Source organism: Oryza sativa, chromosome 1 (assembly GCF_034140825.1).
Source record: "Oryza sativa Japonica Group chromosome 1, ASM3414082v1".
Classification (NCBI taxonomy): Eukaryota; Viridiplantae; Streptophyta; class Magnoliopsida; order Poales; family Poaceae; genus Oryza; species Oryza sativa.
Genome location: NC_089035.1, coordinates 28,639,774 through 28,666,735, shown reverse-complemented (window position 1 = coordinate 28,666,735; position 26,962 = coordinate 28,639,774). Strand labels below are relative to the sequence as shown.

The 26,962-nt window shown below is 39.0% G+C and overlaps 3 protein-coding genes across 5 annotated transcripts; 2 read left to right on the top strand and 1 right to left on the bottom strand.

The window, feature by feature from the left end:
- The first annotated feature begins 2,275 nt into the window (after nt 1-2,275).
- Nucleotides 2,276-7,987, top strand: LOC4324394 (beclin-1-like protein). 2 transcript variants are annotated; one of them, XM_015767222.3, is made up of 10 exons: nt 2,276-2,602; nt 3,353-3,702; nt 3,920-4,090; nt 4,450-4,574; nt 4,958-5,006; nt 5,697-5,855; nt 5,933-6,018; nt 6,528-6,599; nt 6,915-7,064; nt 7,361-7,987. In XM_015767222.3, the coding sequence occupies exons 1-10, from the start codon at nt 2,446-2,448 to the stop codon at nt 7,542-7,544; spliced, it is 1,503 nt and encodes a 500-aa protein (XP_015622708.1). In that variant the 5' UTR covers nt 2,276-2,445; the 3' UTR covers nt 7,545-7,987. The 2 variants fall into 2 exon arrangements, with proteins under 2 accessions (XP_015622708.1, XP_015622699.1); XM_015767213.3 differs by having other exon boundaries at nt 6,897-7,064.
- A 3,615-nt stretch (nt 7,988-11,602) lies between these two features.
- On the top strand, nt 11,603-17,773 carry LOC4324393 (long chain acyl-CoA synthetase 4). 2 transcript variants are annotated; one of them, XM_015766251.3, is made up of 19 exons: nt 11,603-11,848; nt 12,028-12,091; nt 12,211-12,300; nt 12,404-12,460; nt 12,898-12,946; nt 13,112-13,188; nt 13,580-13,619; nt 13,703-13,797; nt 14,056-14,223; nt 14,308-14,418; nt 14,555-14,642; nt 14,762-14,828; nt 14,925-15,000; nt 15,101-15,218; nt 15,329-15,577; nt 15,779-15,918; nt 16,032-16,214; nt 16,302-16,421; nt 17,004-17,773. In XM_015766251.3, the coding sequence occupies exons 1-19, from the start codon at nt 11,679-11,681 to the stop codon at nt 17,004-17,006; spliced, it is 1,965 nt and encodes a 654-aa protein (XP_015621737.1). In that variant the 5' UTR covers nt 11,603-11,678; the 3' UTR covers nt 17,007-17,773. The 2 variants fall into 2 exon arrangements, with proteins under 2 accessions (XP_015621737.1, XP_015621736.1); XM_015766250.3 differs by lacking the exon at nt 17,004-17,773 and adding an exon at nt 16,522-16,857.
- Nucleotides 17,774-17,871: 98 nt separating this feature from the next.
- LOC9269791 (dynamin-related protein 5A) lies at nt 17,872-23,727 on the bottom strand. The gene is made up of 16 exons (XM_015766252.3): nt 23,347-23,727; nt 22,946-23,009; nt 22,749-22,853; nt 22,286-22,387; nt 21,903-21,953; nt 21,752-21,813; nt 21,439-21,529; nt 21,142-21,206; nt 20,817-21,011; nt 20,598-20,717; nt 20,262-20,332; nt 19,912-20,137; nt 19,765-19,815; nt 19,189-19,417; nt 18,827-18,966; nt 17,872-18,353 (listed from the first exon to the last, which is right to left on the bottom strand). The coding sequence occupies exons 1-16, from the start codon at nt 23,473-23,475 to the stop codon at nt 18,225-18,227; spliced, it is 1,830 nt and encodes a 609-aa protein (XP_015621738.1). The 5' UTR covers nt 23,476-23,727; the 3' UTR covers nt 17,872-18,224.
- Between the last annotated feature and the right edge of the window lie 3,235 nt (nt 23,728-26,962).

The window sequence follows — 26,962 nt, the reverse complement described above, 5'->3', positions numbered from 1 at the left end:
CAGATACTGGTTATAATGGGTTGCATGGCTGTTTTTTCCGAGATTACAAGTTGACATTTCCGCCAACAGTGTGCAGAGCTGATCTAACTCAATGGCACTGCAGCACTTCATTAGCACGTACTGCTTGTTAATTTTGTTAATAATACTACAACAATTCAGACTCTTAGAAATGATTATACTGCTTTCTGAGCCTGTATTTTTGTACTGTCTGAAATATGAAGCTCGACTCATGAGAAATGAAATTGGAAACGTGCAGTGCATATTTATGTTGAATCTTGAAAATGTTGGCCTCATGATCAAAGTAAAATAGCAGGGCTACGCCACACACTCCGTGACCATCTAACATAGAAACTCAATCATGCATGATATTCCATCCAGACCAATCTGAATTACATTTGTTGAATCGTCAACCCAATTGAGACCATATGAATCCTTGCAAACAAGCGCATTTATCATCGACCTAATATACTTCAGGTGTCAAAGTTAACCAAATTCCTCAACTCAACTGAGACCACAAAAAATCCTTACACCCAAGTGCATGTATTGTCGATCTAATATACTGCAGTGTGAAGATTAACTAAATCAACACCAGTTCATGTGCATACAGGTACATATAAAAGGTGGATTTTATAATTCGGGCTGTAATGAAAATCGTAGGCACACTTATCAGTTAAGAAAATAGCTCAAATTGTTGCGATAGATTCAAATGATATAATTACATGTCCTTCCCTATCAAATTCTTAGAAAAAATTGTTCCACCTCCATCAATTCACCACTGACCGAAACTTTTGAAAGTGAAGTGTGATAGTGGAATAGTTCTGTTTGACTTTTTTGCGTGGCATAGGCTCAGCATATTTGGTTCTTTTTAAATGGACAACAATTGTCAGGAAAGCATCATTCCCAATCAGCATTATGCTATATAGTCATGCATCTGAAATAAAAGAAAAGAAGACTTCTATGGTACTGATATATGGTATAAACAGGCATGTAATACCTCTAATAACCATTAGAACAAAACAGGCCATGGACACTATAACTGGCAAATAGACCTAGCATATTCCATTCATAACACACAGCAAATAGGAGGACATACATAATAGTTGCTTGAAGTGCTTGAAGATCATATTATTTATTCACAAGGAACATCATGTTCTGAAATTAATATAAATATCAACTTTCCTAAGCTGTTTTTAGAGTAAAGCTCAGAATTTATTTTAACTCTCATTAATTTGCTTTTGAATTTTGCATCTGATTAACAGGATGGAAGAAAATTTGATTTAGACAAATCTAAATGGTTCAGAAATAAATCAATGTAGCAGAAGCAATGGAAAGTACCTGCGGTGAGGTAGGGAGCACACACGCCTCGTGACGTGGAGGTTCTCCGCCGGCCGTGTCGTCTTTGCTTGAGGAGGATAGTCTCTTTTCTGAAAAATACGAGAGTGAGGGGATCGGTGGCGGCACGAGCGGGAGGGATCGGCACATCGGCGGTGCACCTTGAGTCCTTGACGATGGAGGATTGAAGGCGGCAGCGACAACGGCAAGGAGGGATCAGGGCATGCTGCCCACGGAGGTGGAGGAGCGACGCTATTATCTTGATGTAGTAACTGTTTAACATGGATAAAACTTGGTTTATCTTAAAGAAAACAAAAGGATTCCCAAAAAATAGAAGCATATGAAGGTGAAATGCTGAGCATACGTTTGCTATTTTGTAGCTGGGCCAAAAGGAGGAGGAGTCGCAGACAGGCCGCGGCGTCGTGTTGACGGAGGCGCTGGGTGTCGGCGACCCGCCTCCGCAGGTACGGGAGAAACGAACGCGGGCGAAGGTGATGCAGCGCGTGCTCTGCGGGGGGCTCCGGCTGCGCCGCGTCAACCGGCGGCACGAGGTGGGGAGGGAGTGGAGGGGCCCGACAAGGCGATGGATGCCCGCGTCCGTCCCTGCCTGGTCGCCGCAGGGGGGACCTAGGTCGGCAGCGGCGCGGCGGCGGACCTGCGAGGCGGCGCGAGCGCGAGGGAGTGAGCGGCAGGTGGCGATTAGGGTAGGCGATGCGCGAGGGAGAGGTGCGGTGGGGCGTAATTAGGCGGAGAGATTATAGGGAGAGAGATCGCGATTTAGAGGGAGAATCGCGGATGGGAGAAGGTGGGAGCGACGTGAGGCGTTGGATCTGTGAGAGGGCATCCTGACCGATCAACGAGGAATAAGGAATATAACATTGTGTTGGTGAATTATAGGGTAGACTAGTATTATGTTATTATCCCTGACAGGTGGGCTCCACGTGTCAGCGACTGTTTGCTCGTTGCTGTTTGCTCCCGCGACGACGAATCCGTGCCGACCTCGCTTCCCCGCCGGCCGCCATGAAATTGGAGCTTCCGAGAGGAGAAAATCTCGAGAAGTAGAGAGAGAAAACCACAGCGTGAGCGAGCGTGGGCGTCCTTGATTCCGGCGACATGAAGGCCCCCGCCGCGGCCGCGGCCGCGGTCGGCAACAGGGCTGGTGGGGTGGATCCGTCGATTCCGCGGTTCAAGTGCCAGGAGTGCCACCGCGCGCTCGTCGTCGTCGGCGTGGATTCCTTCGCCGATAAGCTCCCGGCTCAGGCCACCTCTGGTACCCTTACGCCCTGTCCGATTCGCTTCCTGTCCCTTCCCTACCTCCGGGGAAAATTGGGCATATGATTGAATTGTTAGGAATTAGTGTAGTTCTCTTTAAGTAAAAACCTAGGTTTGTATTGGGTTATATTAGTTGCCGAATTTCTGATGAAATGAGTAGTTGTTTGTTGGTTCTAGACAAATGGAATCCAATACTGATATCGAAATATATGCATTGTTGAGTTGAATGCATAAGTGCAATTTTGTTCGATTTGATAGTGCGACGGTGAGAACTTTACAGTGCTTACTGAAATTACTGTTGGGATTGCGGATTCCTGTAAAGCTGAAGTTCCTGTTTCTGGTGTAGTGGTGTGTGTTTATGGTTTTTCCTGGCATTACTGATTTGAATTGAAAGTTGGAACTTAAAACTACTGTAGTCTTCGTAATGGTGGCAGCATGGTTTACTTAGTTTACGTGGTATATGCTTCTGTTGCCACTCTTATCTTCCTGTGGACTAGAGGTATTACTCTAGTGTTTATCAGTCTAATGTTTATACCTGCAAGTTTCCACCCAAGATAAATCATAGACCATTTCGTCATATACTCAGATCGAATATTTTTATCATTTATTATGGCTCCACCACTTCTTGCTTCGTTTTCTCTACATGTTTTCTTTTATGTAAACTAATGCATCATTTGTGCCAGAGATTTGTCTTGAAAGTAATTGTTAGCTTTCAGTTTCTTCAAAGTCATTGTTCCTATCTATGCAGCGCATGCATCCTCTGTTCATGGAAGTATTATGGGAGCTAGCAGGATGGATAATTCTTATGTCGTGCTATCCAAGCAAAACAAATCTCATGGCCATGGAATTCCCCCACGCCCACCAAGTGCAGCAGCCCCACATATCGAACCTAACCAGCCAACAAGAGCGATGGAGGGTTCATATATAGTGCTTCCACCTGCTGCTGCTTCCATATACAAGACATCTACTTCTGAAGGAGGTGGTGCGCAGTTGCCACCACCAAGTATCAATTCCAGTAGTTTGTTACCAGGAAATAGTTTTCACTCTAACGTGACTGTATTAAAACGGGCATTTGAGATTGCTACGTCACAAACTCAGGTACAATGCTTGCTTAATCTGTCTCTATATTATTGAATGTCTGGGCTCGCATGCATTTGCAATTTCTGCAATTTACTTGCTGCTGCAATTATTGCATCGTAATTCTCTCTTTTTTTGTGTGTGTTGTATGTGGGAAGTACATTTATTTGCGTGACTTGATGGCTCATTGTTAAATGTTATATGCTGATAATGATGTAAATCTGCAATGTACTTGCAGGTTGAGCAGCCAATGTGTCTGGACTGTATGAGGTTGCTCTCTGATAAGATGGATAAGGAGATTGAAGATGTTAATGCTGACATTAAAGCTTATGAAGTCTGTCTTCAACATTTGGAGCAGGAATCCCACACTGTCCTCAGCGATGCTGGTTTTCAGAAGGAGAAACTGAAGGTGACAATCTCTTTTACATATGTATGATCAGCTGGTGATTAACGATATTAGAAATGCAGGAGAGCGTGCTGCTTGGGACAATATAAGAGAAGACAGAAGATTTAGTTTCTTCTGTATACCAATCATGTACAATGTAGTTTAAATGAAAATTAATTCCTCTTCAACCTCCATCAAAGAGGATGCATGTCGGTTTAGAAGGACATTAAAAGTGTAGTCTTGAAGAAGTTGCCCAATAGTTCTGTAAAAAACCTTGCTTGCATGATAAAAAAAATAGACTCAACAATAGTTTATTTTGAACTGATCGATGGCCATTATTTTCTTGGAACTAAACGACTTTGTGTTTGTGCCATTGATTTCAGATTGAAGAAGAAGAAAAGAAGCTTAACGCCGCTATTGAAGAAGCTGAAAAGCAATATTCAGAAATTAGTTCTGAGATGAAGGATCTTGAAATAAAATCTAAAGAATTTGAAGAATTGGAAGAAAGGTCAGTTACCTTTCCATTATGTTCTTGTTATTACCTCAGAAGTTTGTCTACAGGGGTCAGGATGCAGAGTCTCAGATTATTTTTAATTCAATTTTGCGTGTGAGTCCTGATCGTGCTTTTTTTTTTCTTTATGATGAATTCTGGCCTAGAATACTGTATGAATATATCAGTGTTACATTAAAAAATATTAGTATATTTTGCTCTTGAAACTAAAACAGCTCGTTTCTATTCAAAAGATAACACTGCCACAAACACAGTATTATCGTATTGCTACAACAATTATCCGGTGGTTTGTGCAATCCGTAACTACTATGTTGGCTATGTTATTCGCAGAGTTCCTGTTACTTGTCAAACAAAGCTGATGTATTATATTTTTGAAACAGGTATTGGCATGAATTCAATAGCTTTCAGTTTCAGTTGACATCTCACCAGGTATATGCCTACTGCAGGCCCTATAAATATCTACTCCCTCTGTCCCAAAATATATAAGCATTTTTAGAATAGTGCCAAGTCAAACATTTTAAATTTTGACTATTGATAGCAAAATAATAAAAAAAGATCAATCGTGTAAAATTGGTGTTTCTAGATTTATCATTAAACAAACTATCATAATATGCAACTCTTTTTATTTAAAACATATTACTTTTATAGATATTGTTGGTCAAAGTAGCATCTTGAAGACCGTGTCAAAGTCCAAAAATGCTTATATTTTGGGACGGATGGAGTACTTATAGAATAGCATATTAGCAATTCATTATTTTATCAACATCTTTTTTGGTATCTACTCAAGAGTGTACAGACAAGCAGGACGTGCATTCTGTCCCAGATCTGTCATATAGCTCACGCAGTATAAACCAAGTCTATGCCTTTATGGCTCTATGGTTGATTTTGTGATCCCGTATTCTGTTGGCAAAACATAAATCGCTTTTAGAAAGTTTTATTGTTTATGCCTTATGCATACTATCTGCATTATCGTGCTTTACACTGCCTTCTTGTTTGAAAATACTATCTTTAGTTTTGGTTCCTTATCTATGTGTATGCTTTCTGATGGCTAAGCTGTATGCCAACTTTTATCTTTGATACTTAGAAATCGTTGACTAAATTTTTCGCTTCACTATTCAGGAAGAAAGAGATGCAATTTTGGCCAAAATAGAAGTTTCACAGGTTCATTTGGAATTGCTGAAGCAAACAAATGTTCTCAATGATGCATTCTATATTTCACATGATGGAGTAATTGGAACAATAAACAACTTCCGACTCGGACGCCTTCCTAATGTACAGGTAATTATGCAAAATTTACAGATATACCACATCTCATGTTTGATCCTTTGTTAATAAATCTGATACCCTTTTCTTAGGTTGAATGGGATGAGATAAATGCTGCTTGGGGTCAGGCTGCTCTTCTTTTGCATACCATGGCTCAGTACTTCACCCCAAAATTTGAGTATCCTTGACATATTGATGACTATTTATTTTACTACAATTAATCCATTGGTCATTCTTTTGAGAAGGAATTCCCATTGATCTTCCCTTCATCAACTAGTTACACTTATGCCACATGTTTCAATGCATTTTAGTAGTTACTCCATGTAGTTATCCTTTGTCCTTTTTATACGGAAACTTTATCAATGAGGCTTAACCTTTGTACTAGGAAGTGTGTTATGAAACTTTGGTTTATGAGACTGTTCATGAGAAAGATCTGGCACAGATGTATAAGTCCAAACTAGGAAGAACAAAAGGTGTTATAGCAATTTGGAAAGATAGTGGATGCACATCAACCCCTCTTATATTGTATTTCATGATAGGTGTTGCTTAAGTTTTTCAGAAGTTCTTCTTATCTCTCATCAGTGATGTTTCACAAGTGCATATTCAGGCTAAATGGAAATTTAAACTTAATTGAAGGTGTTCATATAAACGATGACTTCTCTTTGGAGTTCCTGAACTTTTTTCTAGGTACCGGATTAAGATTCACCCTATGGGTAGCTACCCAAGAGTCACAGATATCCACAAAAATACATATGAACTGTACGTTTCCCCCTGGCTAATTAGTATTCCTGTTTTTCTTTTTCTAAAATGAACTTCCAGAAGATTTGTAATGTAGCTTTTCTAAGGTTCATAATATGTTTATCTGATCATTGGTATTGACTATAATTTACAAGAACATTTTGTAGTAGTAGTAGTAGTAGTAGTAGTAGTAGTAGTAGTAGTAGTAGTAGTAAGAGGAGGAAGGGGTTGTGCACTTTCTATATTTGCCCTATTTACTGACAGTTTGCTCTGGGTGTGCATTTTTCATATTTGTTGTCCCTTTGTTGAGCACTGCAGTTATATCATGCTAACCAGGTTTGGTCCCGTGAATTTATTCTGGAGCACACGTTTTGACAAAGCCATGACATGGTTTCTAACCTGCCTGCAAGATTTTGCTGAGTTCGCTATTAGCTTGGATAAAGAGAACAATGTACCACCTGAGAAGTCATTAAAGCTCCCATACAAGTAAGATATATTTCAACTTTATGGTACTGTGTTACTTTTGAAATTGAGTACATTTTATTATATGAATTGCATGGTTCATGCTTACAAGTTACAACACTTCTTCTATACTATTGTACTTAGAATAAAATGTGCTCATCAGTCATCATTGAGGATACTTAAGATGGGGAAGGATTGTGATTGCAATGTTCTCTTTCCTTCATATGATAATTTTACTTATATAAGCAAGAGCATTCCTACGTTATGCAAGCATTTTCACCTGTGCTACTGCTAATTTAAATTACTACTCTGTTTCGCAGGATTGATGGTGACAAGGTAGGGAGCCACACAATCTTCTTAAGTTTTAATAAAGTGGAGAACTGGACGAAAGCACTAAAATACACGCTGTGCAACTTGAAGTGGGTCCTCTACTGGTTTATCGGCAATACGAGTTTCGCACCACCATCTGGATCTTTGTGTGCAGCGCAATCATCTAAGAGATGATGATGTCACTGACCTATTAAGGTGGTGTTTGGATCCAGGGACTTAACTTTAGTCCCTATATTTAGACACTAATTTAGAGTATTAGATATAGACTACTTACAAAACTAATTACATAAATGAAAGCTAATTCGCGAGACAAATTTTTAAGCCTAATTAATCCATAATTAGAGAATGTTTACTGTAGCATCACATAGGCTAATTATGGATTAATTAGACTCAATAGATTCGTCTCGCGAATTAGTCTAAGATTATGAATGGGTTTTATTAATAGTCTACGTTTAATATTTGTAATTAGTGTCCAAACATCCAATGTGATAAGGACTTGAAAGTTTTAGTCCCATCTAAACATGGTCTAAACTGATTGTAGCCGCACATTGAACAGATAGTAGCATTGACGTGACATATTCAAAGATGAATAGTTTATACAACTAACTCTTCGCTTCTTTTAAGTGGTCACTGTATACTTGTCCCTTGTATGTATAGTCTCCTTTGGCATCTAATCAGGTCTGCAGTCAAATTGGAATGTCGATAAAATACTGTAGTGCCGTGGTCTTCTCTTTTCCGAAAAAAAGATGGACAAGTGTTTGTACTGACTTCCTCAATGCCCTCCCTTTCACAAACTTCTTTGCTTCCCGTATTTGATATGATTTCTTTACATGTTTTAATGCGTAAGTGCATAAGCAAAGTGCTTACATCTTATCGAATTTCATGTGCGGTAACGTTTACATCAAGACCACAAGCAATGTATGGTACTATGGTTACCCGTACCTCCCGTGCAGCCAATGCTACGTACAAAACCATTTCCTTCTAACTAACTTCGACGCCACCATTAATATCACCCGTAGTTCCAACAGCGACACACAACACACATCGAAATATTGAAGAATAAGTTCGCATGAAGATGAATAGGAAACCACCGATGTCACGGACCCTGCATGCTGGAACTATCCAAAAGAACATGAATTCAAAAAAAAGCGGGATACTGTCTCTTAGGGTGAGTTTGAGAGATAGGGGATTGAGAAGATTGGGAAGATACGCAAAACGAGGTGAGTCATTAGCGCATGATTAATTGAGTATAAACTATTTTAAATTTCAAAAATGGATTAATATGATTTTTTAAAGCAACTTTTCTATATTTTTTTTTGTAAAAAACGCACCGTTTAGTAGTTTGGGAAGCGTGCGCGTGGAAAACAAGGTGTTTTCTCACCCTATCTCACACAAACGAACGCAGCCTTAATCGGCTATTCAAAAAACGTGAATCCATAGTGGAATATCTCTGAATCGGCTACAGAAAAAACAAGTCATGCCACTTTTTAGGAACGGAATTTCAACACCAGCTAATCTGTTTGAAATCGGAGTGTGTTCCAATTTCAATGATAGTCCTAGTGAAGAAAATAAAGGAGGGCAAAATCTAGACCCTAGAGCATGGGTAGCAATACAACAACATGGCTACATAACAAGAATAATAGAAATATTAACTATTAAATAAATAATAGTGAGCATTATATAATTTATAAAATCGATGCATATATAAGTGAAATAACATAGTTTTTGAAACGATGGGATACAACATGTTCAATAAATGTGTTGTCTTCTGATGACTTGATCTGTACTTTGGAAACCTTCAAAACGACGACAACTACACGATTAAACAAAACAAGGCCAAAGCACTAAGCAAAAGACCCAAACAGTACATAAAAAGCACATAAATAAATTCTTCATGATTTAACAAGAAATTATTGACTCAAACGGATCAATTTATAGTATGTATGGCCGAGAAGTAACCATCTGAATTTAAATTCAGTTAGTACTCTCGTAGAAGAAAACGACTCTTACAACTTATCCCATATGTTTTTTCCTTCCTTATACAATTTTTAATATTTGCACTACTCTTTTTACTCATGGCACTCTAAATTCCGGCTCGTTAAAAAAAAGCCTGAATTGATGACCTCTGAAGAATACGGTTGCTTTCCAGTGTAGAAACACAGTTCCACGATTCAGTTAACCATCACTGAACTGGTGAAGCAACAGATGGTACTCGTAGGTTAATTTGGACTCCTCGATTTAAAAAGCCAACTACTAATTAAATCTGGCAATCCGCTTCTCCTGTGTGCTGCTGTTAATTTCCCGGTGGCCGGTCTGGTCCCGTTTGGATGGCTCTCGCGGTCTCGCCTCTCTCGACCGGTCCAGCATTTGCTGCTTGGTCGCAACTCCCCACCCGCTCGCACGCCGCGACCGTTGAAATTGGAATCCTTCCTGCGCGAGGGGAAAAGTGTGGCATGAACAGAGAAAAGAAAAAAAAACAACAACTCACTTTCGATGCAGGACTCGTACGCAGTCCATCGCGACGTGCTGTGCCGTATGTCCCCGCGCACACGCCGATCTCCCCTCCTAATTAGCACTGCACATGATTTGCTATCTCGATAAATATTTTGGAGTAAATTACACTAGCGGTCCTTAAACTTAAACTTGTAACAAACTTTCACTTAGATCCACGAACTTGCAAAACACGCATCAAGATCCTTAAACTTAGTTTAATGTATTATTACGGTCCAAACCCTGGTTTAACCATGGTCTTGCTTATGTGGTATGTCACGTGGACGATGACATGGCAAAATTTTCTTTTTCCCTTTCTTTCTTCCCATCTTTTCTCTCCTTCCTCACCTCGCGTGGAGAAAAATGCAGCAAAAGAGGGAGGAAGGAGGCAAAGTGGAGAAAAAAAAGAGATAAGAAGGGAGAAAAAAATAAAAAAATTTCATGTCATCGTCTATGGAGCATGCCACATAGGCAAAACCACGATCAAACAAGGCTTTGGACCGGGATGATACATTAAACCAAGTTTAAGGATCTTGATACGCGTTTTGCAAGTTCGTGGACCTAAGTGAAACTTCGTTACAAGTTTAAGGACCACTGGTGTAATTTACTCAATATTCTTGTAATCCACAATAAATAAAAGAAAAATAGATATGCCAACACAGCTATACAAGCAGATATGACCCCGTTCGTAACCGATTATGTGGATTGTATCTAATTGTTTAAGATCAATAAAACTCTCTTTATCTAAAAAATGTGGACTGTATCTCGATTTCTGTTTTTTAAATTGCAAAATGATACATTTTGTGTGAAAACTTTTCTAATATATCACATAAATGCATTTTTAAGTTTGTAATATCTAAAACTTAATTAGTTATATGCTAATGTCTTTCTTGTTTTTCATACACTAACTTCATCTTCGATACTTTCTCCGTTTCGTATTATAAGTCCGTTTGATCTTTTTTCAGGTCAACCTTCTTTTGACCAAGTTCAAAAAACACTTAACAACATTTACAACATTAAATTTTATTAATATAATATTGAATATATTTTGATAATATGTTTGCTTCATGTTAAAAATGATGCTATATTTTTATATAAATTTTATCAAACTTATAAATACTTTTTTTCATCCCATAATATAAGACATTCACGTATTTTGATATTCAACTTACGAAAACATTTGACAAAAATAGTATAATATAAATTAAATTTTATTTGTTGAAAATAATATCATTGGATTGCTATTTGAATTTACTTTTCATATGGTTATAATTTTATTGATATAAATAGTATATAAGAAATTATAAATTAAAAATTAGTTTTAAAAACTATGTCAACTTTGATTAAAAACTATGTCAACTATCCATTTAGATATTAATGAATCTAGACATGTATATATGTGTTTAGATTCATTAACATCTATATGTATGTGGGCAATACTAGAAAGTTTTACATTGTAAAATATGGAGTACTTGTAATATACGGAGTACCGATGAAACGGAGAGAGAAACGAACACCACCATACAGTAATAAAAAAAATACATAGGCTTAAATAGAATAATAATAATAATGCAACCGGCAACCACCCGCAACCGCAACGCGAGCGCTGGGTTTTAAACGCGAGAGGCCCCGAGCCGTGGCAGCGCGCAGCTCTCGTCCCCTCGTGCCGTGGCGACTGAGATCTCTCTCGTCTCTCCTCTCTCGTCTCGTGTATAAATTTCCTTCGCCTTAGTTTCGCATCTGCTATCTGCTTCTTCTTCTTCTTCCTCTGCTGCTGCCGCGTTGCGTACGGTCGTGGGAGGAAACAGGGAGAGGGAGATGGCGGCCTCGACGATGAAGCACCTCGTGCAGGTCGGGGAGGCGCGGGAGGCGGCGGAGGAGGACGGAGGGGCGCCCTCGGCCGGGCCGGCGTACCGCTGCGCCTACGGCGGGGGCGCCGCCTCGCCGCCCGCCGTGCCGGGGCTCGAGTGCTGCTGGGACATATTCCGGTACGTCGTTGCCGGATCTGTTCGTTTCGTTCAATCTGGGCCGAACCGCCGGTTGCGGAGGTTTCTCGCCCCCAATTTCTGAGCCAAACCGGCCGCGATTAGGGGGAAATCCGCCCTATTGATTGTTGATTCCCCTCCTGACATTGCTCTCTCTGTGCGTGTGGCGCGTGCCATTGCAGGATGACGGTGGAGAGGTGCCCGGACAACAAGATGTTGGGCCGCCGAGAAATCGTCGACGGCAAGGTACGTTCACCGCCGCGTGTGTCTCTGTTTTTGTTGTTTTTTGTTTCGTTTTTGTTTTTTCTGGTGGGATTGATCGGTTGATGGCGTCTCCGTCTTGGGCTGATTCCGCCGTGGTTCAGGCTGGCAAGTACACGTGGATAACTTACAAGGAAGCGTACGACACCGTGATCAAGGTGGGCGCGTCCATCCGGAGCCTTGGAGTCGGCAAGGTACGCAATTCATGTTTGTTCATGCTTGCTCTGTGATCTGGGGGAGTCGTGAATGGCTAAGAAAGTTGTGTATGTGCTAATCGGTTGCTGATTTGGTCTGCAGGGTGGACGCTGTGGTATTTACGGAGCCAACTGCCCTGAGTGGGTTATCAGTATGCAGGTATGATGATAGTAAACGATCGCTATGTGGTTTGATGTACACGACGCACATTGGAAACGATTTCACACTGCGGATCACATCGCGTTGTTTGTTGTAGACTATGTTGCCAGGTGTTTAAACCAAATTGTGCAACCTCAACCTTAATTGTCCCAAACAACTCTTTTAGCTACAAGTCCTACACGGTTTTCCCTCTCCTGGCAGAAGAAACAGTGTAATTTCTCAGTACAGGAGTTTTTGTTTTGTCAATTGCATTGGTCACCTGAAGAATAAAACGTGTTTTTTTTTAGATTTCTCTGAGACGTGAATCTCCTATAATTGTACTGCGCTGCATTAAAATTAGTGCCACACTTGCATCTTTTGTTTAATATGTCACAATATTATTTGCAATGCTATCACTGCTCCCTTTTACTTATGTTTTTCTTTGCTTAATACTGCAGGCCTGCAATGCCCATGGCATATACTGTGTTCCGTTGTATGACACGCTAGGTAAGTTGCTGGTTTCATTGAGAACCAGGAACACATGAAATTGTATCTGGAACTTTTTTTTTGGAAAGCAATTATCAGTATCACAACACATAAACGTGCATTTGAATGGTAGATGCTTGTTTAACAATGCTCCCTGACATCTTGCATCATTTTCTGTGGTTGTAGGTGCTGGGGCTGTAGAATTTATACTGTGCCATGCTGAGGTAGAAATTGCTTTTATAGAGGAAAAGAAGATAGGAGAGGTAAATTCCTTCACTGGAACACTTAATGGCTTAACTGCAAAGTTACCCATACTAATGTTTTAATGCTATTTGCTAGTATGTGTCTACATAATTCAGAATGTCTTATAAATCTGTAAGTTACTAACTATGAGATGTTGTCCGCTATATAATATCTTGTATTTTTTTTTTGAAAAGAGAATATCCTGTAATATTATATTCCATTGAATTTCACTGTACTATTCTAAAATCATCATATTGCATTTCCAATGGTAGTTTTCCTACTCGCACATAGGAGTAAGGAGGAAGGCATGAAAACGTGTTGGTTTCATATATTTATTGTAAAATGGTATTTGCCGTGCTTTTATACTATGGACAATCTTCTTTGTGATCTGAGAAGCTCTGATCTTTTCAGGTGCTCAAGACATTTCCAAATGCAACAAAGTATTTGAAGAGTAAGTTGGATTTTCTTTTCCCTTTGTTACAGGGCTACAATGTTTTTTATGCTTTACTGATATGATATTATTTTGTTTTAAAGCAATTGTGAGCTTTGGAAAGGTCAATCCTGAACAAAAGGAAAAGGTTGAACAAAACGGAGTGTCCATCTACTCGTGGGAAGAGTTTTTGCAGTTGGTAAGGTTCTTGTTTATTGATCTAGCTCGCAGCAGAAATGTGTTTTGATATAGCAAACATAATAATTTTTGAAGAAAAACATATAGCATCATACTACTGAGTAATGACAAATCTGTTGTTTCAATTAAAAAATAAGCAATCTGTTGAATGTACTATGACCTGTTTCTGTTTCAACTCTACAAAATAATTTTATGGACATCAGAGCAATGTGACTTTATATTCATCTGGTATTAAGATAATTATCTGTTTTACCTGCAGGGAGGTGAAGAAAAGTATGAACTTCCTACAAAGCAAAAGGATGATATCTGTACAATAATGTACACCAGTGGAACAACTGGTGACCCTAAGGGAGTTTTAATCTCCAACAGGAGCATTATTACTATTATTTCAGCAGTAGATGGGTTCCTTGCAAACTCAAAAGAGCAGGCAAGGCATTTAACATTTTATTTCAGTTTAATTATATTGCTATGTTTGTTCATCATTCTTCTAAATTTTATTCCACTGTAACAGCTTCGTGAAGATGATGTTTACATTTCTTATCTTCCTCTTGCCCATATCTTTGACCGTGTACTTGAGGAAGTGTTCATTCACCATGGTGCATCAATTGGATTTTGGCGTGGAGTAAGAATGAAAAACTCACTGTTTAATACTTGTTACTTTATTGTTTGAGAAATGCTTGTTATTATTTTCTGAAAATCACTTGACATTTTATTTCATGTAAAAGTAGCATGTTTGACAAGTGTATGTTTTGTCTCAGGATGTCAAACTCTTGGTTGAAGACATTGGAGAACTCAAGCCAACAATTTTCTGCGCTGTTCCACGTGTACTAGACAGAATTTATGGAGGTACTGCATTTGAAATAATAAATTTTAACCTCGCAGCCATAGATATGTAGTGATAATGTACATTAATGCAATTCAGCCATTCAGGTAGATATTAATGCACAATTGCTTCTATGATTCAGGACTGCAAGATAAAGTTTCGACTGGTGGTTTCCTGAAGAAGACACTGTTTAATGTTGCTTACAAATAGTAAGATTTTTCAGGTGTCCCTGATCCATCACATCATGCTTATTTATGCTAACATTGTCATCAAACTCTAATATGCTACTCTAAATGATTATGCAGCAAACAAGGGAATATGGTGAAAGGAAGCAAGCATGAAGAAGCTGCTGCCATGTTCGATAAACTAGTCTTCACCAAGGTAAACTTGATTGCTAAAAGTTTTCAATTGTTACCAAATTACATTATCCTTTTAGACATATTTACTGACACCATTTTAAATCTTCTTTTACACAATGTAGGTTAAACGAGGATTAGGTGGCAGAGTACGACTTATTTTGTCTGGTGCAGCTCCCCTGTCTAATCATGTTGAAGAGTACCTGCGTGTGGTAACTTGCTCCCTTGTTCTTCAGGGCTATGGTATGCTTGTGAAACCACGTCAATGATCTTATAATTAAAAAAAAAATGATATCTCGAGTTCCCAAAGACACCTAGTGTTTAATTTCGTTTGCTTGCTTTCTTCATTGCAGGTCTTACTGAGACCTGTGCTGGGTCCTTCGTTTCCCTTCCAAACAACATGTCGATGCTGGGAACTGTAGGCCCTCCAGTCCCCTATGTCGAAGTACACCTCGAGTCTGTTCCTGAAATGGGATATGATGCATTGTCAAAAGAATCACCTCGTGGGGAGATTTGCATCAGAGGGGACACCTTGTTCTCAGGGTACCACAAACGAGAAGACCTCACCAAGGAAGTTTTAGTCGATGGATGGTTTCACACAGGTATGCCAACATATGCATTTGAACAAATGTGTTTGTCACTACCATTCAAGAAAGGCAAGAGAAATCCAGAGCTTTCATGGACCTGTTTTGCCAAGAAGCGCTTTTCATATCAAAAGAGACTGACCTGTTAACAGAATGCTTTGACATTTCCCCCTGATTGAATGCTTCTTGTAACCGGCTCACTTTGATATCTTACTGTAGGAGACATTGGTGAGTGGCAGTCTGATGGAAGCATGAAGATCATTGATCGCAAGAAGAACATCTTCAAGCTCTCCCAAGGAGAATATGTCGCTGTGGAGAATTTGGAGAACATATTCGGTCAAGCTCCTGGTGTTGATTCGGTACAATCTGATAACCTAGCTTTCATTTGCTCAAAACCTTTTTTCCATTATAACCGATCTTACGTTTCCATATGTTGACATGCTGACTCGCCGTTATTTGACAATCTCTCCAGATTTGGGTGTACGGGAATAGCTTCGAATCATGCTTGGTTGCAGTGGTCAACCCGAACAAGCAAGCTCTGGAACGATGGGCAGAGTCAAACGGGGTAACTGGAGACTTTGCTACCATGTGTGAAGATCCTAAAGCAAAAGAATTTATCTTGGGAGAATTAACCAAGACTGGTAAAGAAAAGAAGGTAAGTAATTTAGACAAGTGACAATGCATACGCGATCCTCTCGCAGATTAGGATTGACTCATCGTTCTCTTGATCTTGTTACAACAGCTCAAAGGCTTTGAGCTCATCAGGGCTGTTCATCTGGAGCCAGTGCCATTCGATATGGATCGTGACCTAATTACCCCAACTTACAAGAAGAAGCGGCCACAGCTGCTCAAATATTACCAGGTAAGAACACTAGAAAAATATCTTCCTGCAATTTAAGGTACTTGGATTATCATCCGTCTAAATCTGGAACTCTGTCCGACAATCTGCCATTTTTTTTTAGAACGTCATCGACAGCATGTATAAGAACATGAAGTAGGACTGGACTCATGGCGGTACGGTGGACCAAAACTTCACTTAGTAGTTTCGATGCGAACGGAAAGAAAGAATTTGGTGATAGTTAGGCTTATTTTATTTCCATTTTCTCCTAAATTTGGACGTGTAATAGTTAGTCTTACATAGCCGTGCTAGCATGAGCGACCTCATATATTACCGTGTCAATTCTTGCATTTTCTTTGCACTGATAGAAAAGAGTGAACAGATACAAAACTGTTGCTGGCGAGTTTCTACTGTGTGAATTTACATTCTTTTATGGTAACAAGGACACATACTTTACTCCTGTATTGTTATACTTCGGCCCAGTTCTTTACGAAAACTGCTGATATAAGATAAATAAATATATTTTTAAGTTTATAACAATTAAAATTTAATTAATCATATGCTAATAACTTTCATGTTTTCCATGCTCTAACTTTATCTTTTTAGTGAAAACGGACACCACCTCCATATGAAGGATGAGTAATTGCTTTGCTTACCATAGGACTGCTGCCATTGGCCTCAAGTTGATGAGTTTAAAGGCTTCGTTCTAATGTGTAATGCAAGTTGCTTTACTTTTTTACCGGTAAGATATGAGTAATTAAGTATTAATTATTATAAACTTGGAAGATATATTTGTTTTGTTTTTCAAGAAACACACCGTACAGTAGTTCAGAAAACAGAAGACATATCCGATGAAAACGAGCTGAGTGTTGGAAACTCGTGAAAATTATATCTAAAAGTTTTGTAAATTCATGAAAAAATTACTCGAGATAGCTGTAAATATCAAATACATTCTCACCAAATCTCATCTCCAAACTCAACTTCATTTAGGAGGAAAAAAAAGACAAATTCTGGATGAACAGTGTCATGTTACTATTCACCCAAAATTTGTCTTTTTTTTTACTCCTTAACGAAGTTGAATTTAAACTTGATATTTTATGAGAATGTATTTGATCTCTACACCTATCTCTAGTAATTTTTTCATGAATTTACAAAACTTTTAGGAATGATTTTTACGAGTTTTCAACACTTAACTCATTTTCACCGGATATATCCTCCAGAAAACATGCTAATAAAAAATTAGAAAGTTGTGTTTAATCTTCCTGAAAAGAAGACAGCTACATACGCAGCTAACTTTTAGGTATGTCCTAATCTAACATTGTAAATAACTATAAGGGGGGTTTTTGGTTGTCAACCACACTTCGCCATGGTTTGCACATCTAAGGTTATGCAGGTTTGATTAACATTAGTAGCTGTTTGGTTGTAGCCACAGATGTGGCAAGATTCTTTTCCAACAAATTAGGTCTACACATCATTGACTCAAAAGTGTGACAAGATTTCTTTAGACTTGTTAAGATGTGACTAAGAATTTGATCGCCTCAACTTTAACAATATTTGTTGGCAAATGGTGGCAAAGTATGGCTAAGAACCAAACGCACCCACCGTGCACATAAGATGCTGTCGACCTATCGTTATCTTTAATCCTATACAAATTTTGTTGTCGATCGCGGGCTGAAATATTAATTCTTAGTCGTTTGTGTAGATTTTAAGAACGTGATTTGTGAACTCGTTTGTGTAGCAACTTCCAGCTGCAACTATCCATGAACTAAACTACCTGGAGGGAGAGCTCAACCATAAAACGCTAAAAATGGAAGGTAGTTGACAAGACTATCTGGCCCACACAACCGCATCGATTTCTGCCTGGGCGCTCCGATATAGTTCCAACCTCTTGGCGAGGTTAGCTCTACGCTCCATCACCGCGGGGTCTTCATCAAGAAGCTTAGAAATGTGCTTGATCTGCACAACAAACGGCAAGAGTACCAGTAAAAAAGTCGATAATTGTTCTTATATGATGCATAAAGTTAGGTTGTTTCCATTTATATAGTGCGCACCGATCGATACACACCACGATGACAGTTCATACGAAAAATATGGTTTACTGGATAATAATAACAATACACAAACAAATGTTCGGTCAGATTGGTGAGCAGAGATGCAGACAATCCATAAGGCGATAATTCTAATTCTCAGGCAGCTAGTATTATAGGCACTAACATGTATGATGGCATGATTCTATGTATATATATATATGTGCTACCTTTGAATTGGATTCTAATCGTGACAATTACTAAATACTCGAACGGTAAGAGCTAGTTTCATTCAGAAAATAATAATAATAACTATACAATAATGTTGAAGGAATATAGGGGCACAACCTCAGCGCCCCTGGGCACTAAGCAAATTACCAATCAAATTGCTAAGTAACTCACCTCTCTTGCTCCCAATTCTGTAAAGAAGCGATCGAGCAATGTGCGCTTTGCCTCCCGGACTTGGCAATAAACAATAGATTTAGGGATGGAGTTTCTCAAGCTTGAACATACCATATTGACATATGCCAGAACATTAGTACCTGGAAGTTGAGAATTACAATTGCAAGTTATGCGTTAAATAATCATTAAGCAATGAGTCAACGATGTTATGGTAAACGCATGGATCAGTTGTCAAATATAACAGCTTCATAGGATATGGCCAGTCAGGCCAGACAATCTTTTATGTAAGGATATCAGTAACCTGTAAGGCTGTAAATACCCAAACAGATGAGAACTTCTTTGAGGGGAAGATGAGAACTTACTAATTCGTCTAAGGTATGAATCATTGTATCTGTCAAAAATAGAGTTTGTTGGATTTCCACCCTTCTCAACATCCTGAGGAAGCTTCCAAAAGAAATCAACAGTTAAATAGCTGCACTCCATATCAACCAGCTTCAGAGTACTTTTCTTGCTTTCATTCCGCATTCTGTCCAATGATTCAAAAGCTGCATTGCTTATTTCCACACGGAGAGTGGGGAATTGATTTAACTCCTGCAAGAAAGTGATCAAACAATTTACTATGCTCCTTAAAATGATTATTCAAAAAGAGAATTTTCTAAACAGTTCTCTCTATATATTCTAATATTGTACGTGTTTGAACGATGACACAAATGCCAAAGTCCTGTAGGCAGGAGACTCAATAGATTTGATCTTGATAGTTTTCCCATACTGTATATGTGAAAATAGTGTAAGTTTACTCAATCAGAACTTTAACCCATTCCCCCTTTATACAAGAAAATAGAAGCATTACATTTCACGTGACTGAATGCACTCACTAATAAAGTGTAAAAAACAAAACTGTCCAGTGGAGCAATGGAAAAAGAAGAAAGAAAACATACATCTGTCTCACTGATAGCCTTGCGAACTAGTTCCTTGAGTATTGCATGGACCTACCAATGCTCAAAAAGTGTCAGATTCTGAACTACAGGAGAAATGTAGTAATCAATAACAAAAAAAATTAGCAAGAATGAAGACATATAACATACCGCATCAACAGCTGCCTCAGCCGGACCTCTAATACTTACTAGGCAAGACTCTATAAGATGACGATACCCTTGCTCCGGAGCTATGAGATGTGGTTGGTATCCATCAGCTTGTGTTATAAGCTTCCTTACATTTTCCATTGAAAGATTCTTATCAAACTGCAATCGTTTGAGAGCAACCGGAAATTGATTGTCAAATACATAGTAGATTTTCTCGCCACCTGGGCGCCTGCAAGATAAGAGTAATTCTTTGATAAATAGGAGTGGCCGAGTGGGTAAGCATCATGGATACAAAAAGGAAAGAAAGACTTCTTCAAAGACAGTGCACAGAAAAGCTATCTGTTGAATCATACATTCCATCCAGATGCTCCTTGTAGATACCATCGAACATGCGGCATATTTCCATAATTGTGTACAATTTTCCCTGCATATCAGGAACAGGAAACATGCAATTAACATATTCGAAGGCAAAGAATATTGCACACATAATAGTAATATCATGACGTAAATCTGAATGGAAACTAGAAGTATAAATCAAAGCAAAGAATCTAAAGTACACAATGAAGGGTAATACCACAGTAGGACTAATAATTTTGTAATTTGTTTGGGGATGAGTGGTTTTAACTTTTGCCTTTTGGGGGCCTAGAGAAGATTAAATGAAATACATCGACAGAAAAACAGAGAATTACTCCGGCATCTGCAGCAATAGGTTTTCCGAGACGATGAAGTTCAGCTTCTAGCTCTGCAATTGCCTTGCTTATAAGAGATTGGATCCCTGGAATTCTTGATTTAATCACAGATTCCAAATGCTGCAGGGAGTGCATAACAGATTGTCATGAAACCATCAAGACAAATAAGCCAAAAACACTGCACAGAGACACATCATATAAGTATAAAACTAAGTATACTTTTGAAAGCATCTTTGCTAAGTGCTCTGATCCCATTCTATGAGCAAGGTATTTATATTCCGTGGTATTTGCAAAATATTCACGCTCTATATGCCTGGCAGCAATCATGTCAACGCTCTTGTTTATATCTTGCTGGGAACGATTGACAACACCAATCCATGGATATTGTAGTCGATAGGATCTTCCTTCTAGCATCTGCATAACAGAACTCAGTTGGAAAATTCAGGTTCAAGCTGTTGTAGGATAACCTAGAATAATCAAATAACCTATTTGTTCAAGACAATTATCAAGTGTTCTAGTAGACAATAACCAATATACAACTTACATCAACAGCATTTGTGCCCTTGTCCATAAGATCAATTTTCGTGAGTACGCCAAAGGTCCTTTCACCTGAATTCAACAGAGTTACTATTCTATAGAATATCACAATTATTTTACAATTCTTTTATTGGTATACTAGGTTGCAACTATATCAAAAAAACATGATCTGGATGAGATTGCCACATTAAGTTCACTTTACATACAATTACATAAGAACACTCCCAATAATTCTAACCAGTAGCCACAGCATCACTTACTCGTACTCTTCTTCATTAAATTGGTACCTTTAGTTGAGCCATACCTTTTGGATCAACTTCACGTGAAATCTTTATGGCATCGGAAGTTGCAAGATCCTGATTTGCTGGAGAAATTGCAAGAATAATGCAGTTGGGCTGTAAAGAGTAAACTAGAGCATTTGTTATGCACATCTTTTATGGAATGTACAAGCATAACAAATGATGGGTAAATAATAGCTTATAGAGGGAAAGGATAAGATAATGTCAGTTGACAAAATTACTTAAGATGTGCATCATCACCCCCTTTATTCAGCTGAAGCTGTTACATATGCTCATCTATGGTAATAAAAAAAACTTGTGCAGGTTATTCAACAGTACCTTTTCAATAAATGAGCGAACCATGGTTTCAATGTCTTGCACAATACTGTCAGATTGTCCCTCTATTGAGCATCTCAACAAACCATTAGTCAGACTAACTGTCACATCAACAACAGAGAAAATAGTATCTAAAGATAAGAAAGCAACTTACCAACAGCTACTTTAGTAAGGCCAGGAAGATCAATAAGAGTGAGGTCAACAACTGAAATGAATAAAATCATTAGCAAACGGTAGGAGGTAAAATAACCAAATCACATGAACATAACAAAAATGTAAACAATAGGACTTTATATCCCAATCCCTTATCCATGTCAGTTGAGCAAAACTGAGGGAAAACAAAACGAGTAGGCTTTGTATTTTCCACGCTCATATTTTTCTTGTTCAGTTTTTCTTGTGGTTTTCAAAAATGTACATAATAAACTCCAATATACAAATTATATTAATATAAAAAAGATAGGATTATAAGAGGGGGCTGGCCAGAGAATAGCTGCAAATAGTATAAACTGAACAAACAAATTACCAGCATTGCATTACCATTTGGTGAATATATGCTCAAATAAATGGGCACAGGTGATATTTGCTTTTTATGGCCGGTAGCTCGTTCAGTTTCATCTGCAATCTCTTTCCTCACAAGAGCTGTAAAAATGCAGCTGTTATCAGTTTATCACTTGCCATGCATCAGTAAGATGCACTTAGAGAAGCACTTTACATACAATTTAGGAATAAAAAAACATGCGCCTCTGGCAGAAGATATACAATCGAATCCACATTTAAGGGAACAAAACACGACCAAAATCAAAGTAGTGCAGCAAGGTGAATGATCAAAAACTAGTTTTATGTGGTTAGATTGCATTATTGAGAATTACAACTATGATGGTGCATAGTGAGAGCGATATGATCTTCAGCTTGCATTATGCATCTCTCCCAGCATCATTATGTTCATATCATTATATCATTTGTCCACCAAAGCAAATGAGCAACAACCGGGATGAATTACCAAAATCTGTATATTTAACGGTAGGATTGTGCATGAACTCTGCGTATTCTCTATCTCCATTAATCCTATGGAGTTGCAGGACCAGAGGGCGCCGTGTAACAATTCCTAGAGAAGTCCATAACCAACATCACAAATTAGACAAATCAGGAAGCTGGCGCTAAACCTCTGTGAGCTCATCATCCTGAGACCGACCATACCTGAGCCTCGAGGCAGGAAATCCTTCCCAACAACACTCTCCAACACTGACGATTTACCCGAACTCTGCCATACATCACGAAATGGAATTAAGAAAACGGCATTCATGTCAAAACCCAAAATATTTGGTAGTATCTGATTCCACAATTTGCATCGCAAGCAGCCACACAACGAACACATATTTAAACCAAATCTAGCATGACGATCGCACAATACTTGATCAAAAATCCACGAAATGGCCCATTCTTAAAACCGATCTAACAAGCGAGTAGCCTACACCCAAATGCCGATCAAATCAAACTACAGGCAGCACGCGGCCACTGCGGCATGGGAACCAAAAACAAAATGATGGTAACTACCAAGAGGGAGGAAAGCCCGGGCGGCGCGGAATGAGGCACCGTACCTGGCCGCCGACGACGGCGATGGCCGGGAGCGAGTCCCAGAGGGTGGGCAGCGCGCTCTCCTCGCCGTGGTCGCCGAGGGCGGTGCACGCGCGCTGTAGCTTGTTGACGAGCGAGATGAGGTTCTCCATGGCGGCCGCGGGCGCGCGCCGGAGAAACCCTAGCCAGCCGCCGCGCTGGCCAGGCCAAACTCCCGGCTGACGCGGGCGGAGAGCGGGGCGAGACGATCGAGACGCGGAAACGGCGGGGGAAACGCCAGGGCCGGATGGATGGGGGGAGAAGGGGAGGAGGAACTTGTTCGATCGAGCAGACGAGAGCCGAGGTTTTTCTGGTGTTCGTTGGTGGTGTGCTCAGTACGCTTTCGCTCGAGTCGGGCTCCGGCTAGTTCGTTTCAACTGGTGGTGGTCTTCTTTTACGATAAACCCTCTCACGTTTCAAAGTATCGATAATCTCTCTCTAGTTCGATCGGCCAATCAGCCGATCCAAGGCCCAAAAACTGCAAGGGGGTAAAGGATGGAATACGTCTACTTTTCCTCCCTCGTCTCTTGCTGCAGCTTGAGTCGTCTCTCTCAAGCGCAAAATTGGGTATAGCGTCTTCCCCATGTTCGAAGATCGATGCAAATCACCTTCTTTGATGATTTGGGAAACGATTTTTTTTTACTGTGGTTGACTCGCTAATTCAGCGGGTGGGACTCACATATTAGCTATTTCCCCCCTTATCTCATATTCCACATGTCAGTAGGTAACCACTTCCCAAACCACCAAAGGAGGTGATTTGCACCGGTTCCAATGTTACACTTGGTTTTATGGTTGAGGAAGACAATTCAATCAGGAGAAGAGATGAGGGTGGCAATATAGACTTATTCGGTGAGGGATTGTTGCGCTAAGCCCGTAATGGGCCGAGTAGAGTAGTAAACACATCTAATGCACAATCGCCCAAGTCCCATTCGTTGGAGGTTTTGAGTTAGTGCATGGAAGAAGTTCACTTTGAATCCCTCATCTTAACGTCGAGATCCCAAATATAACGAGTTGTTTAACTTCCAATATTGGAGTACCCGAGATTCTGGGACAATATTGTGTACGGTTTCTAATGACGTGACGAGTTAGCTACGATCAACCCGACAAAGTCAGTGTGAGACCCACATAGCAAGAGCTATCTTCTTCCTCATCCCCTCTCTTCTCTCTTCCCCATCTCTCCACCTCCCCTCTCCCGGTGCTCTCTAGGGTGATAGCCAGTGAGGCCAAGGTAGCCCTCGGTGAATGAGTATTTCTTGATAATAGATAAAAGGCAAATTTTGCTACATGACATCTAAAAATGTGTAATTTGCTAATAGACATCGAAAAAACATGTAATGGCTAAAAGACATCATAAAAAATTGGTAATTTGCTAGATGACACTTTCGGCTCAATTACAAAGATAAATTCTTAAGAAATATGAAAATGTCCATAGGACCACATGCTTCAAACATAGCATCAGAGTAAAAAATTAGAAACTATATAACTCAAAATTTTTCATCATCCCAAGCACTTCACTAGCATACGTCATATTCCATCTCCACTCCAACCTCATGTCAAAAGCTTTTGACCCTAGGAGCATTCTCGTCTTTTTGAAAATTTTTTCTTTCTAATTGAGCCGAAAGTGCCGTCCAGCAAATTACTAGTTTTAGTGTCTTTCAACAGTGACATATTTTTACGATGTTTACCAGCAAAATACATAATTTTTAAATATAATGTAGCAAATTTTACCTAAACAGAAATTTAACCTCCAATTTAACAGAAACTACAATCTACAAAGTTATTGACTTAAAAGCCTAATAAAAAAGTAACTTGCATAGGATGAAAAAGGAAGACGAATAACCACTCCAATGACAAAAAGAAGAGATGAAATTTATTCATATAATAATTCTGATATTAAATCTCAGTTCAAAGTTAACGAAAATATATATAACTTTAGTCTCCAAGTTCAGCGTGCAAGGTGAATGGATTCCTTCTCACTGTTTGTCCACAACCAAAGCCATTATCCATTATGTTACTATGAAAAGTACATGCATATAATATTTGGTTGGAGTTTTATCGAAATCAAATAATTCCTACTAAGTCATAGACCCAAATATAAAGGGCATGCTCCTACTAATATATTTTTTAAAGTTGATGCCAAAAGGCCAACTACTAAACATACGAGAAATTAATTAATACGAATACAAAATCGAGATATCAAAATGATTATAACGGCTAGGTACCTATTAATTCTTAACTCCAAAGTTATTGGTCATGAAAAATAATGCAAACTGAATATAGCTTTTGTATTTACCGTGTAAATCTGAATTTTGCATTATTTAACAAGTACAATGTATTTATCAATTATAAATTTCAGAAATATTAAATCAAGACTAAGAAAAAGTATTAGTGTGGAGTCTATCAATAAATTTATAATTAAGTACTAATTTAATTTTTGGAGGCACTAATTAACAAAATTATAGATAATGGATACAATTTAGCATTCTTTTAGGATAAAACGTAGCATTTGCTTCAATATAAGCTACAACCACTTGTTCAAAACCAAGTATAAACTTAGTTTGCATATATCATAAATAACTCGAACGAGTGCACATGTTACTGACCAATAGCTCTCTTAAAATAAAGTCCAAGTTCAAAGGTATTTTTCAGTAAAAAGAATAAAGGTATGCCAATAATTAAGGTCATGTTCATTTCCTCGTTTGGAGGTTGCAACTTTTTAATTTTCTGTTAGCATACGTCTTACATATGTGTTTTTACAAAATCTTTTTATATATAGAAGTTTTTTAAAAAAATTCAAAGAAACTCATTTGTCAAGTTTGTAAAAACAATACTAAATTAATAATGCACTAATATCTTACTTTGTTTTATGTGCAAGTGAAAAGTTAACTGCTACCACTCTCTAGAAGTCTAGAACTGATCCTAAGTGTAGTTGCAACTTGCAATTGGATGGTTGAATAGATAGTGGTCGTTGATTCTTGTGTTGAACGATATTAAAATTAGGCTGCGTTCGTTCTATCCGGTTGGGAGTCCATCTCCTCCGTATAAAAAACAGAGCGATTCATTAGCACGTTATTAATTAAGTATTAGTTAATTTTTTTTCAAAAATAGATCAATATGATTTTTTTCAAGCAACTTTCATATATAAATTTTTTTTACAAAAAATACACCGTTTAGTAGTTTGAAAAGCGTAAACGCGGAATACGAGGGAGATGGGTTAGGACATGGAGCAAAGAACATAAATAGATATCAATATGAATCGCTGAACTTTTCGTATGCATGGATGTATAGACTGTGACCATTGCATTGATTCCGGCGTGATTGGTGGCATACATACGCTTCTTCTAGAGACAAGATCGGCAAGCTGAGACGGCTAGTGAACCTATCAGCCATCAGGCAGCGCGTGCCGCGACTTGGCAACACTGTACGTGATACCCTCACCACATAACCGGGAGTGCCTGCACCTGTACGTTAGCGGTTAGCCCTGGTCAAGAGTCTTCCCGGCGGCAAGACTCGTACGAATTCAATTCCCCTGCCAAGCCAAGACCGGCACCCACGGCCCCTAGGCTAGAAAAAGAGGAAAGGGCGCGCGCACGCGCGCTT